The 13,660-nt window shown below is 35.2% G+C and overlaps 1 protein-coding gene across 3 annotated transcripts in view; it reads left to right on the forward strand.

Annotated features, from left to right (window-relative positions):
* The window catches only part of LOC142344809 (protein hu-li tai shao-like), a 66,259-nt gene that overhangs the window by 16,621 nt on the left and 35,978 nt on the right, over positions 1-13,660 (forward strand). For 2 of the 3 annotated variants that reach the window (XM_075396780.1, XM_075396783.1), the window contains exons 3-7: positions 5,331-5,375; positions 11,506-11,676; positions 11,944-12,161; positions 12,530-12,688; positions 13,213-13,311. In XM_075396780.1, coding sequence (XP_075252895.1) covers positions 5,331-5,375; positions 11,506-11,676; positions 11,944-12,161; positions 12,530-12,688; positions 13,213-13,311 — 692 coding nt within the window. The remainder of the gene's footprint in view (positions 1-5,330; positions 5,376-11,505; positions 11,677-11,943; positions 12,162-12,529; positions 12,689-13,212; positions 13,312-13,660) is intronic. The other variant, XM_075396781.1, reaches the window with a different exon arrangement.

Below are 13,660 nucleotides of genomic sequence, written 5' to 3' on the forward strand. Positions count from 1 at the left end.
CGCTTTATTGATAGTTTGTTTTATCCTGTTAGTGTGCGTTTGTGTGGTCCATTCTGTTTGTTTGTTAAAATACTTCTCCGTTGAAGGATAGTCATGTTTTATCGTTAATAGCCGCCGTCACTCTCTTAACGGCTGTTTTTAAGCACTCTCCTTTTTATACAATTCAAAGAATTTGAATTGTATTGGAACGCTGTTTTTTTTAGATCTGTTCACAAATTTTCATGATTTCTGAAGTTAAATCGGAGTCGTGATTTTGGTCAGGCCGAAACAGGAAGTGGAGCGGAAAAGCGAGTGGTTTTGCGGCATTAAATTTTTTCGCTCTATTTTTAAAGAAGAGTGAGAAATTGGTGTTTAATCAAAAAGTCGTTTTCTCACTAGTGGTTTTTGGTTCACGTGCGGCAATTTCGCTTTGTTTTTTACTGGTTTTTCAATTTTTTGGATCTGATTTTTCTAAATGGTTTTCCCAATCCATTCATAGTTCATTAGGGGGCCTAGTTTTTGTTTGAACCAAATTTCCATTTCTCGCTAGTAGTTTTTTGGAAATGGTTTTCGCAATTCACTCATAGTCCGTTCTATGTCTAATTTTTCGTTTAGTCAATGGAAATTCTCTGAATTGTACGTCAGGACTGGTTCTGCTATGTTTTTAATTCGCTTTACCTTTTGATCTCGTTCTTCGTTTACATAAGTCACGATTTTCACGTTTGACTTCTGACATACCTTACTCATTGTTTCAACTGAATGGTTTTTAAATCCACTCACTGAATGAATTACTCAAGATAGTGAATACAGCCAAGGTCAGAAGAGACGGGATAAACCGATAAAGCCCGGTCATTAAGTCAATGAGAAATAGGTTCATTAGAGTGTTTGCTAGCTGACATTAGTATTAAGCTTATAAGCTTTCAGTTTGGAAGCTGAATTAAGAACAGTTTTAGAATCCTACTGAAACTGCACGTCAAATTAGAACACTTTTTGACTCTGAAAAAAAAACTCAAAAAATTTTGCCAATTTCAAGTTTGAGAACAATTCACTAGTAATAAACAATAGCTGCTTTTACTAGCACTTTACAATAAATTATAAATTACATAAACGGTTTAGTGATTTTTTAAGAGAACAGATGTAATGCAATTTCTCGGAAGTACCAATTAGTACTGTGGATGCAATACGGTGTTATCAAAACTTGATCATCTCTCGACTTAATTGAATGTCTGGAAAAGATAGGCGAGTGTTCAATGATTAATAATAACACATGTGTCTAATATACGAAGTGCAGCCACCAAAATTTGTGTTGTTATGCTTGAGATATTTTTACGCATCATATACTTCTTTGTTGTGTATTATTCACATCGTTTTTCATCAGTTGTATAGTATTTTGACCTTCACTATCCATGCATGTGTAGATACAAGGCGCCTTCGAGAACAATTTTTTTTTTGCATTTAACGTTGAAAGATTTCACCACACATGTGTGAAGATTCCTGTCTCTGGTTGATAAAGTTGGTCTTTTTCGGACAAGTTTGAACACTTAATGAATAGAAAATGAAATGATTACGCATATGTGAACTAAAAATAGTCGAATATTTTATAGCTAAGTTTGTAATAGTTAGCCGAGAACCAAATTTTTAGTTACTAACGATCAACCAAGGCAAATAAATGGAGGGGATGGTATATTCCTCACAAACAGGGAACTAGGTCTGGCTATTTTGGATAGTTTGTTGGTTAGATAAAAGCTCCGCTCCCAGTTTCCACTGTGGAAATGTGGCAATGAGTTGGGGGAAACAGCGACAAAATAGCAGAAAGCACTTGCTAGTTGTATACTATATGAAATACCACCACCGCCGCCACCAACACCACCATTTCCACGTGTTTGTCACTTTTACTTCTACTGCTATTGCTAATGCTTTCTATTCACTACAGTTGCAAGCGATAGATTAGAACTATTCTTTCGGTTCCTTTGCTCCGCTCTCTCTCTCTCTCTCTCTCCCCCTCTCATTCTAAATCTGAATACACACCATTTGCATGTGTATGCGCCAAGTGCACATTAGATATATATGTAATCCATAGTCACCATGCTGTATGCTGTATTATAGTATATATGAATGGAGAGAAAGCGAGAGAATGCAGTTTGTAGGTCCCCTAGTTCAGTTCAGTTTTGCACTTAAACTGTTGAGCCTGAAATGTTCCAATGGTTTTACATGTAAATCCACCAATACGCATGCTTTTCTTCTGCCTTTTTCTAAAAAAAATAAGAAGGAATTACCTTTTCTGTTTCTCCTCAGTAGTCTATCGCATACTATACTTACACGTGTGCTATTTATGTAGGGATATTGAATACTGTCTGCGTTTTTTGAGGAAAAGTATTCTGTGCTTTTTTTGTTTTTTATTCCCACCGCGCGCCGCTCACGCACCCGACATGTATTATTTCCCCGTTTTGCCTGCTATGTAATTTCGCTTCTATTTTTCTAACTGTCTGAGACGGGAAATAGAGTTTACAATTTAGCAAGCCATAGACAATAGTAAAGAAATTCAGAATGGCGTCATCACATTGAGCATGATGGCATTTAGTCCTCCGTGTGTTAAGTGTGTGCCGAAGAAATGCTCAGTTTTTGTTCTCAGGTGTTCCTATTTTTGGATTCGTACCAAAAATGAATCTCTGAATTTTTTGAGATTTTTTATTAGTGCATTATAAAACTTCCTAGCCCAGTTTATCTTGGTATCAGATCTCTGCCCCCCCCCCCCCCCCCCTCATCGACTCGTGATCAAGAATTTTTGCTTTCATTATTATGAAACAGTTATAGAATATTGGCATATTCTGGATCATACGTATAGATATAAAGGTGATGGTATTTAAAATACTTTAGTCAATGTCTCACGATTTTTGCTATCTTGTGCTCTATACTTGGAATCAAGTCATGTATACAGCACATGCAAAAATGATGAAAACTTGCAATATAACAGGAGTTTATTTCAAAACTTGTAAAATCCACAGCTATATCAATGATTGAGCTCCACAAGGGGTTTAAACGAGATAGAAATGTGAAACTTTGCTTAAGTGTAATGGGCGAAGATTTGATGCTTGGTTATTTCTTGTGATTTATGGACCTTTCATTCTTTACCTGGACTTGTTAAATGTATGTCAAGTTCTCAAAGTTCGAACCTTGCTTAAGTAAACCCCCCGCATCTATCTAAGTTGGTTCCGCTGGCAAACGACGTTAAAGACTCCAAATATAACCCACGTTGTTCAAACCTTAATTGATTGGAGAATTTATGCCTGATGAAGTTGCGATAAAATGAATGAACTCGAATTGTCTAAATTGGAACCATGGTTGCAAATGGTACCAACGCATACATTAGTTTGTTTACTGTTAGACTGATAACGACCTTAGAATTACACACGCGCTCTTTCGCTCTCGATTACTGGCTCTATCTATTCTATATCTGTACTCGGTGGTCAACTAGTCGATTAGAAGTGGTTACTGAACGCAAATTTTATGAGATATCAGACGCCTTATGCGTACAGCCACTTTTAGAATCACAGACGTTGAAATTCATCAAAATCATGCGCGTACATTAAAATTGAATTGAATTTTGATGTTTATTACAATCTAGTCTTGGCGAATGTGGTCGTATTATTGGAATACCAATTATAACAGAATTTAGCTTGATTAAAAAAATGGATGAAGCCTGCGCATATTGCAAAATATCATTTGAATTGACGATAAATATAAAAAAAAAAGATTTATAAGTATTCACGAATATGAGTATATACATTCATTGGTTGTGGCTTTGCGTTCAATGCACTTTTTGAACTGTATGAATATTCGTTCAGATTTTCTAATTAAGTATTGTTTGTTTTTGTGTATACAAATGAGCAAAAGCAGAGCTGAGAATGAGAGCTGCTTTATATGCAAAAGAAAACAGTAATAGAACATAGCGGTGCAGATTCAGTGTTATTTTAGCAGTGCAGTTTTATGATATTAATTGCATGCTCTAAGGAAATTTGGGATTACCCACTATGGTCTTGGGTTTTCTTTAATCATGGTTCGATTGTAATTTCAGTTGTCTTTCTTTACCATAATATTCTGATCCTTTTAATCGCCTCACCTCACCTTTGCTACCTAGTAAAAAAAATTGCCTCCCCTTCTAAACTATAGTCAATTTTATATTTCATACTACACAAGATATGCACGTAAGCCTAAGGTTCTGATTGGTCAACGAATGGTTTGCTTAAATTATATTCGAAAATCCCCCCCCCCCCCCGTTTTGCAATAGGGGAGGCGACTGTTGAAAAGATCTGAATATTCAAAGGTCGCACTTTCAAATAATGATTAATGTGCGTTCTTCTCATACTAGCGTTCTAAATTTTCATCTTGCTTGATGGCACAATTGTAGTCAAACCCATTTCTGGAAGTGTATGAAACTGTGAGACCTTGTGTGACTTTGTGACATTGTAATGCATTATTAGCTGAGTTATTTCATACTTAGAGAACTTTAATACTGTAAACGTCAGTGAAATTGTGATACACACTATTGGTACCATTGATAAGTTTGAAGTTACTCGTAAAATTATAGAATTCGACTATTGGCAGACCAGTAAAGAGAGGTTTGGATTTCATTCAGTTGTTTAATAGATTAATCAGTTGCGCTCCAGTATTTGACATATTAAGATAAGATGTTTAAATTAACTAAAATATGAAGTCGAAATAGCAATATGACGTAAAGATTCAATTGAGCAAAATTGACCAACCACCAGCCCCCTCCCCCACCGCAAGTTCTCGACGCGAATTGAAGACATGCATGGCCCTCTAAGGCCAGCTATTGGTCGATTTTGGGTCACAATGAGATATTTTCGTTGCTGCACGATTCTGTCACATATATTTGCATTAATTCGACTCATTTAGACAGCTAACTACTTAGACTTTACAGGATACCATTAGAATTGAGTTCAAATGTTGCGGAAAGTTCATACTAGAGCGCCAACCCTCAACCCCCCATGCTCATGCTACTCAAGTATCTATGCCTTGTATTAGAATGCGTTAAAATCAAAATTCACTTCTGGCAAAATAAAATTTCAGAGAAAATCGACTTATGTTCAATTTAATAATGGCGCATTTTTCACAAGCTTGGATTTGTGCGTTGTTGAAAATCTCACAGACGATTCCTGCCTCTTTTTTACAGAACGTATATTTGGTATTCGAATCTATCAACAGTAGTTGGTCAGCCGCGACGTTTATGACATAGTATCTTTGAAAAAGTATAGAATCTTATAAAAGAATGTCTCATATTCGTTCTTGAGTTTGGTTTGCAACTCAAATTGACGTCTCCTAATTTTTAGAACCTCAATCGCCTGGTCCTGTAACTTCGACACCAAGCAAAGCATGTAAGATACCTTCTGAATTGTAGTCATGGGAAGAATCAAACTGCTTGTGTTGTGTTCAATTCAAGGTGCTTTTAAACTATATTCATTCTTGGATAAGGTATAATCTTTTTTATCTTCTTTGACTGATTTTAGTACTGTCATCATTCAAAATGGCCTCATTAATTTGTTCTATTTTCAGGGCGTAGTTAAATTCTAAAGTTTTTTTAAAAAAAAACAGTGCTGCTAAACCTTTACGAAATTTTCTCTTTCTTTAGTCAAAGGCAAGAATATATTGAATGTCTCAAACGCAGTCGTTCTTTTCTTCTCATTGATTAGTCTTTTTGTCCGGAAACGTTATAAACTTGGAAGCTCAAAGGCATTATGCTAGTGTGAAGTTATATTGGAGCTTTAACAGTCTCTAAGCATGCGTTTCAACGAAACTTTCAAGGCAAGAAGGGACTATTTTGGTAAGTATAGAGGGATGTGATATACTTTACAATAAACTATCCAAGAAATTCTGAGCCGGACGGGCAAAACGTTCGCAAATAATTGTACAAATAGTTTAGGCATTTATCTTTTTTTACTGGTTTGTAATTTTTGGACTATTGATGCCATGATGGCATATAATGTTAAGAACCGGCTCATCCACAAACTTGTCTCAATTGTCTACCGGTCGAAGCAGAGATAGACTGCCTATAGAGAAGTAGCTCATACTTTGATATTTAAACTTAAAAAGGACAGACTTCTATGTAGACAACGGGTTCATACAGTGAAATCAAGTTTCTTTATTTTACTAGAATGAACACTCAAAACAGACGGCAGCCATGAAATCGATTCTAGTGTATTGTTTCGGTAGAAAAAATACAACTAATGAGATCCAAAAATCAACATCTCTCCCGTTTTCAAACTGAATCTCAAACTGTATTGTCTTTAAAACAAATGGCCTCTCTTTATTTTCGATTAGGCCTCAAAATCTTAATATGAACTTATAAGAGTGCTGAAAAAAACTTCTGCGTTCACTTCTAAATATCAACTGAGAATTCAAAATTAGATTAAATTCAAATAGGTTGCTCAAGCTGTATGTTCACGAGGCAAGTCACGATTCAGGTAAGTTATGTTAGATCATGGAACTTATCAAGTGGTAGTTCTACCAAATTGGCCATCACTTCATATAAACACGCATATGCGAAAATGAAAACAGAAGGGATCCTAAATCTCTAATTTGAAAATTTTTTGCGCGAAAATTTAAAAACCAAATACAACCGGACAGCTAAATCGAAAACCTAAATCCACTAAGCACGAGAACATTGGTTTGAGTATGAGGCAGCTAGAACATCTTGTTAATGAGATTTTATGAGTCGACAAAACATTCTGGGCAAAAATTTCAAAATCATCATTGAAGGAATTTTCAAAAATAATTTGTTGAAATAAGAAAATTAGAACAGTAGTTAGACTTTTCAGCAGTCCGAATAAATTTAAAATCGAAATAGATATCAGGTCCAGTTATAATCCACAATTATTAACCAAAAAACCAAATAAGTGAAACCAAAAAAGCAAAAGTATATCAAATTTTTTCTAAAACAGTTAGTTTTAAAGCATCCAATGCGGCCAACTATAAAAGGAGAACTTATGTAGGATGCTTAGAACTCGTTAACATTTCAAAACTCTCAGTTCATCATCAAATCATAACTAAAGCTTTTTTTCAACTGTTAAATAGATAATTTTGTCAAGTAGACAAAGAACTTTGTCAAAGAAGAAAAGGAGATTCGGAAATCATTATCTATCCCTTAGTCGAACAATTTTCAAAGTGTAATATCTCTCATGTAACAACTTCTTTTATTCAGCTTCCGCGGCCCCAAAGTAGTTTGAATTAGAATCTAAAAACTCATTCTAGATTCGTAATTGAGTGGAGAAGATGTCTTCTAAACTCACTTGAAAAATTTCAATTGAGAATGGGAATTTAAACAGAGGTCACGCGAACTACATAATTGCAAGCTGAGTAATTAGTGAGGTAAGTCAGCTTGAACTTAACAAACGCTCATTTTAACAAAGTATTTCTTGAAACATGAGTCTACGTTTGCAAAACTAAAAAAAACTTTAAATATATGGTCGAAATTCTTTACAAAAATAGTGTAAAATTGGAAAACCAAGTACAACTTCAGAAAATTTCGCAAACAAAATTGCTAAGAACAAGCGTTTGAATATTAAGCAACTCAGAATTGTTGTTAAATTGATTCTTCTATGTGCCGACAATCAATAATAAGGCGCAGTTTTTCAAAATCTTTGTGTTTCTGAAACAAAGTTCAAAACCTTTCGCTGTTAAATGGACACATTCAGAAGTTTCAATTAAGTTCTCAGAATCTATCTATCTAAGCACTCAGAATGATTCGTAAGTCCAGTTTTAAACAACGAAATTTTAAAAAAAATCAAATGTGTGAAAAACCAAATATGGACAAAACTAAACAAAATTTTGCAGTTTTTAATGTAAGTGGTTTCTTTTTTATGTCATTGAATAGCTACGAAAAGTAAAGAAATTTAGATGATTCAATTATGCTTGTTTTACGACTGATAAACGCATTAATAAATCGGGTTGAATGGATGCCAACAAAAATAACAACAGAACGGTCAAACTCAAATTTCTTTTATAGTTTTTGTAAACATTTTGTTGTGATCAAAACCATTACCTATGTTTAAGACGTTTGTAGGCTGGATTTGTTCCTTTGCTGAATTCGATGAGATCTTTAGTTACTCAGACTGTGACAAAGCTACGACAGTAAAACATCAAAACTCAAAAATTTAAACCAAAACTATTAATTTCAATATAATGCTATAAACTGAGAACATCTTTTAGGTTCATTTAGACCTCTCTATGACTGCAATGAGTCCTGCAGTATTGTGACTCATTTGCAATGCAACATAAAGAACTGAAAAGGCTTGGTGAAATTTTAATTAAAACTTTTAGTGTCGAATTCAACTGTTTTTTGTTGCCCACAGGACAATTCAGCCAACTGCATATATTTGCCATTATGTTTAGTATACTTCGCCTGAGATTCTCGAGAAAAAAGCATAAAGAAGGCGAACGGCCGCAAGAAATAAAAACGAAGAACCGAAAAATCTAGATCCAAATTTGTTGGATTCGAAAAAGTTCATGAGACAAATAGCGTCGATGGTTCAAGGTTATTAATGACCGTTAATTTTTTAAATGGTATCTTAATTGGGTATAAGTTTAAAAGAATGGCCGAAAATGTGAACAAAATCAGTTTGAAAAGTGAAATGTTCCCAAAAACTTTGTTCTTAAAAACCTCGATAACACTCTTCTACGATAAATAAATCAAACGGCCTAAATTGACTGAGCAAAGAGTCCTACCATATATTTTCGCCCCCACTAGTAGGGTCGAAACATTAAATTTAATTGAAATCTATTTGCCGAAGCTATGTTTGAGTAGAAATGTCCTTGAAAAAATCGCAAGATAACATAGTAGTATTTTGGAAGATGTATTCTTGTTTGAAGAATTAGTTTTTAAGCTTTATATATTGTTTCTCGGAGATCCTTATTTCAGGTCTGCTATCCTTATTTTGATCCAAAAAATTATTTTGATGCAATTATCTTTCCATTTCCTTTCAGCAAAAAATGTGGGGAATCTTCATTGCACATGGCAAATTTTTTTTTACAGAATGCTCACTGAATATTAGCAAGTTTTTTTCTTCGGTTATGACCTGGAGCTAATTTTATCTACTTTAACGTGCTACCCAACATCGTAGTAATCAGGAACAAGACGTTTTAGTAGACTGACTTTCTCTTCTAGCGAATTGATTGAAAGTTTTTAGTTTAGGCTGTCATCCGTCGATTTTCTGCAATTCAAACTTTGATCATTAGCAGTTTATCTGTTCAAATCATGACCGGCACGAAAATTCATGAACATGGTAAACGTAAGGATGGAAACCAGTTCTCGTTTTCTGAATGTTTTTAAGCTTTTAATTAATAGCCGGCCCTCATCTTCTCAGCCCGTTATTATAGCGCTCCTATTTTTTTTAACAATTCAAAGAATTTGAACTGTATTGGGGCGCTGTCTTTTTACGACTCGAAGAGGAGTATTGGAGAAGTCCGTTTTTTAATCAATTTTATTGGAGTGATTTTTGAAGCGGGAAATGAAACGCCTGAAACAATTTGGAGTGATTTTGGTGCTGAACAAAAGTGAAGAGCGGAGCGAAAAGAGAGGGGTTTTTGTTCATACGGCTGTTTTTGGGAGAGCGAGAAATTGATGTGTGAAAAAAATTTCTCTAAGCGAGCGAAATTTTTTTGTTCACGTGTGCGGCATTTTAAAGCAGTTTTTTATTTATTTTTGTTAAGAGGTTTGGTTATCATTTTGTTTTTAATTTTAGACTGGTTTTGGTAGTGGTTTGAAGGTTTCTGGAAATTCATTTTAATTTAATGATAATTCAGAGGTTTTTAATGTATTTTGCTGATTTTCGGGCTTATTTTTGCGTTTTTTTGACAATTATTTTGTTTTACTGGCTCGAATGGGTATTGAAGAAGCCCTTGCCTGTTATGACTTGCCTATTGTTTTGCGAGCATCCGGATACCCTATTGGCTGAAGGGTATTTTTCTTTGGATTTATATGTTTTTTGAAATACTAAAAAGTTTAGTAACTTTTTCGAGTTTTTCAGTGAAAGTTGTTTTTAAGAGCTTTTTTTGATAATTTAGCCTAAAGTTTTTATTCAAAATTCAAATAAGTGGTTTTTGTAAGTACTAGTTGTTTTGACGAAGTTAATTTGGCAGAGATAGTTTTTTTCGGGATCTCATTTTATAACAAAATTTGATCAGATTTTTTATCATATTTTAACAGATTTGATTTTGTCTATACTTAGTGAAGGCACGTTTTGTTTGATGTGTAGTTGGATGGCGTTTAAATGGATTTTCACTTCGAGTCGTTTTCGGAATTCTTCCGGCTATGTTTTGTTAATATCTGTTCACACATTTTCATGATTTTTGAAGTCAAATTGGAGTAGTGATTTTGGTCACGCTGAAACAGGAAGTGGAGCGAAAAAGCGAGTGGTTTTGCAGCGTGAAATTTGTTTGCTCTAAATTTAAAGTAGAGTGAGAAAACGGTGTTTGAACAAAATTTTGCTTTCTCGCTAGTTGTTTTTTGCTCACATGCATTAATTTCACTTTGATGTTTACTGTTTTTTCGATTTTTTGGATCGGATTTTTTTCGAAATCTTTTTCAACATTTTGCGTGAAATCTTCTTGACATCTCTTGGTTAGTTTCTCTTTTCTGTCATTCTGCTAAAAGTGATTTTGAACATCAGTTGCTAAGCAAAGCAATTCAAAATGAACAGAGTCAGTATAAAAATTGAAGTCAGAAATAGAAACGGGATAAACCCATAAAGCCCAAGTTTGGATGCCCGCTATTTGAGCGTCGTTCCTATAAGTATTAGTTACCTCTCTCTAATGCTTATTGGTATTGGTATTAGCCCCTGTAGCCTCTCTCTAACAAATAGAAGTATGTTCTACTACGAAATGCCATCAAAATAAATCGGTCTTAAAAAATGTTTTTGTACAAAAATCTTTTTTTTTTTCAATATCTATTCTTTCAATCCCAGTCATGCTTACTGGAATCAACGGCGGCTGTTTTCCGGCAATCTGCCGGGTATGTTTTAAAATATTTGTCGGACAATAACAACTTAGTTCGTCGCATAAGAAAAATGTATTTATTGAAACGCAAAGTGAATGAAAAATAGTGGAAAATAAGCTGTATCTCTGGAAATGAAATATTAATTCAGTTGTCGTGTTTGTGTATCTAATATTTTAATGGCCTGTTGTTACTGAGGTATTTGAAAGTCATCACATGCAAGCAACTCTGTTAGATTTTAAGAGTGAACTGCCTTAATTCCTGGTCCTACATTTGGAACGATCAGTTTAATTGGTAATTGATTGATTCTTGTTAATTAATTGTCACCATGGTGGATAGTTATTTTTATCAAAAGAACATTGGATGCGCTATTATGAGGTGTTGAGCGATAATAATGAAGCGGTTCCAAAGCTTTGAAGATAATGAACTGCAAATCATTTTTAAATTGTCTTTGTGTCCTACTGGATTCAATAATTAGTTTTCTTATGTATATATTACGAGGTTGCTGTGATGTTCAGGTGGTAGCATAGCCCCAATTGCGGACTTGAGAGGAGTGGATGCGAGTAGCTACAGCAAGGGAGAGAGGTTCCTCAGATGCAAGTTGGCTTCTCTCTTCAGACTCATAGACCAGGAGGGATGGAATGAGGCTGCATGCAGTGGCAACACACACATCTCCGCCAGAGTGTCAGGTTTGACAGAGTGCTTTTATTTTCAGAGGGAAAAGATTGTTGAATTCTAAATCAAAATTCTTAAGCTAAAGGAATCATCAGTGAGCTGCGCCTTCAAATTGAGCCCTCAAATATTAGCAACGTGAACCCAAGTAAATGAATCAGGTTACTAGAAACATAAATGTTTAAACTTCTTGTGCTTAAAATTATGGAGGCATCTTTGGTTTTAAGATTTCATATTGTTATGAGCTCGGACTCTGATTTACGCAGTTATTATTTCTGATATAGGAGAGCAGGACAGTGTTCTGATCAATCCCTCAGGCCTTCACTTCCAAGAAGTGAGTGCTACCACACTGGTCAAGGTTGATCAGCATGGCAACGTTATGCACCCTGGCAGTACCACCTTCGGAGTATCTAAGTCTGGCACCAGTCTACACACTGCACTCCACAGAGCCAGACCAGATGTCAGGTGCATCCTACATCTCAAGCAGGCAGACGTACAAGCTGTAAGTACAATTGCAATAGCTCTGAAAATCTATACAAAAATGCTCCACAATATTGAGTAAGACGATTTGTTATCGTTTTGTTTTCCGTGAAATCTGGATGTATTAGATATTGAGTTTGGCAATGAATTTCCCTTGCCAGAAGTTTTAATGGGAGCTATATAATCGAGATGTGAAATCAGCGCAACCTAAATGAAATCTAAATATTACAATTTTCTCGAATTTTTTTATTGACATCCATGACGCCAATTTACACTTGGGTAACAAGGAATATATTATAAGATCATCACTCAGGACTTCATGCTTTGCATAATTTAGGCAATCTGTCACCGCTTAGAGTATCAGGATTTGATGTAACTGGTGTTTCACAGGTATCTTCAATGAAGCATGGTCTATTGCGAACTAGCGTGGACAGCTGTGTTTTGGGAAATGTCTCTACTCAGCCTCTTCTTTTGTGTCCCTCGTCTTCCGTTGGCCTCTCCGATGATGACAAGGAGTCACTAACCAGAGAACTGGGCGCTGTTAACAAAGTACGCTATTCAGTGTTGCATAAGATACGCTTGTCAAGAGGCTCTACTTGTTCGTAATTTGCTTGGTTGGAGAGAACTGGCTTTGAGAGATGCCTTAAGTACGAGAGCTTAAGACCATTGGTGTAATAGTTAACACATTAGGCTTGCAGCTGAGAGACACTGGTTAGAATCCAGTACTGGTCCATTTTACAGTAGTTAAATTAGACCTGCTTAGACCTTACAATGAAAAAACATTTTTGAGATCAAATCTATTTCGTCATCACTATAGTCAAGCATGCTATCACTGTAATTGAATTCTGCTTTTTAGCACATTGATGGATGTCTTTTCTCAAGTATATATTGACAACGTGCAAGAAGAATATTAAAAAAAAACAAAGTCACCTTTTGGTGACAGTTTTTTACTTTTGTGGCCAGCCAAATTTCATCAATCTCTGATAAAGTTTTTTAGATGTTAAACTACGGGCAATAAAGTCAGTGTGTAATTTTGTAATAAAAAGGTGAGTGAGTTGAGGATTGGTTGACAGGTTATGCTGCTGGCCAATCAGGGTGCAGTTGTGTGTGGTGCGACAATTGAGGAGACATGGCAGCTCACAACTCACTTGGTACAGGCCTGCAAGTCACAGGTACGGTACGACAGTCAACAAAAATTTCAATTTACCCCATACTGTGAAATATGGAGAAAAAAAACAGCTTGCTCATTGACATTCTTAACAATGATTGATATTTCAAGTTTCCACGTGCTTGTTTATGTTAATTTGTAAAATTCACTTTAACATTGTTGTTTGAATTTGAATTATAGCCTACCAAGTATCAAGCAAACAGCATCTGGACTGAAAGTCGCTGGAATCCCGACCTTGTGTACATTGTTTTGTAACGAATGTTTTGACAGTATAAAATTGAGGACCGTGAAGTGATTGCATAGAAGAACATCGACCATAATAATAGTTGACAACGGAACCTTAAGCTTTCCAG

The sequence above is a fragment of the Convolutriloba macropyga genome, chromosome 8 (genome assembly GCF_964194025.1).
Source record: "Convolutriloba macropyga chromosome 8, txConMacr16.3, whole genome shotgun sequence".
Lineage (NCBI taxonomy): Eukaryota > Metazoa > Xenacoelomorpha > Acoela > Convolutidae > Convolutriloba > Convolutriloba macropyga.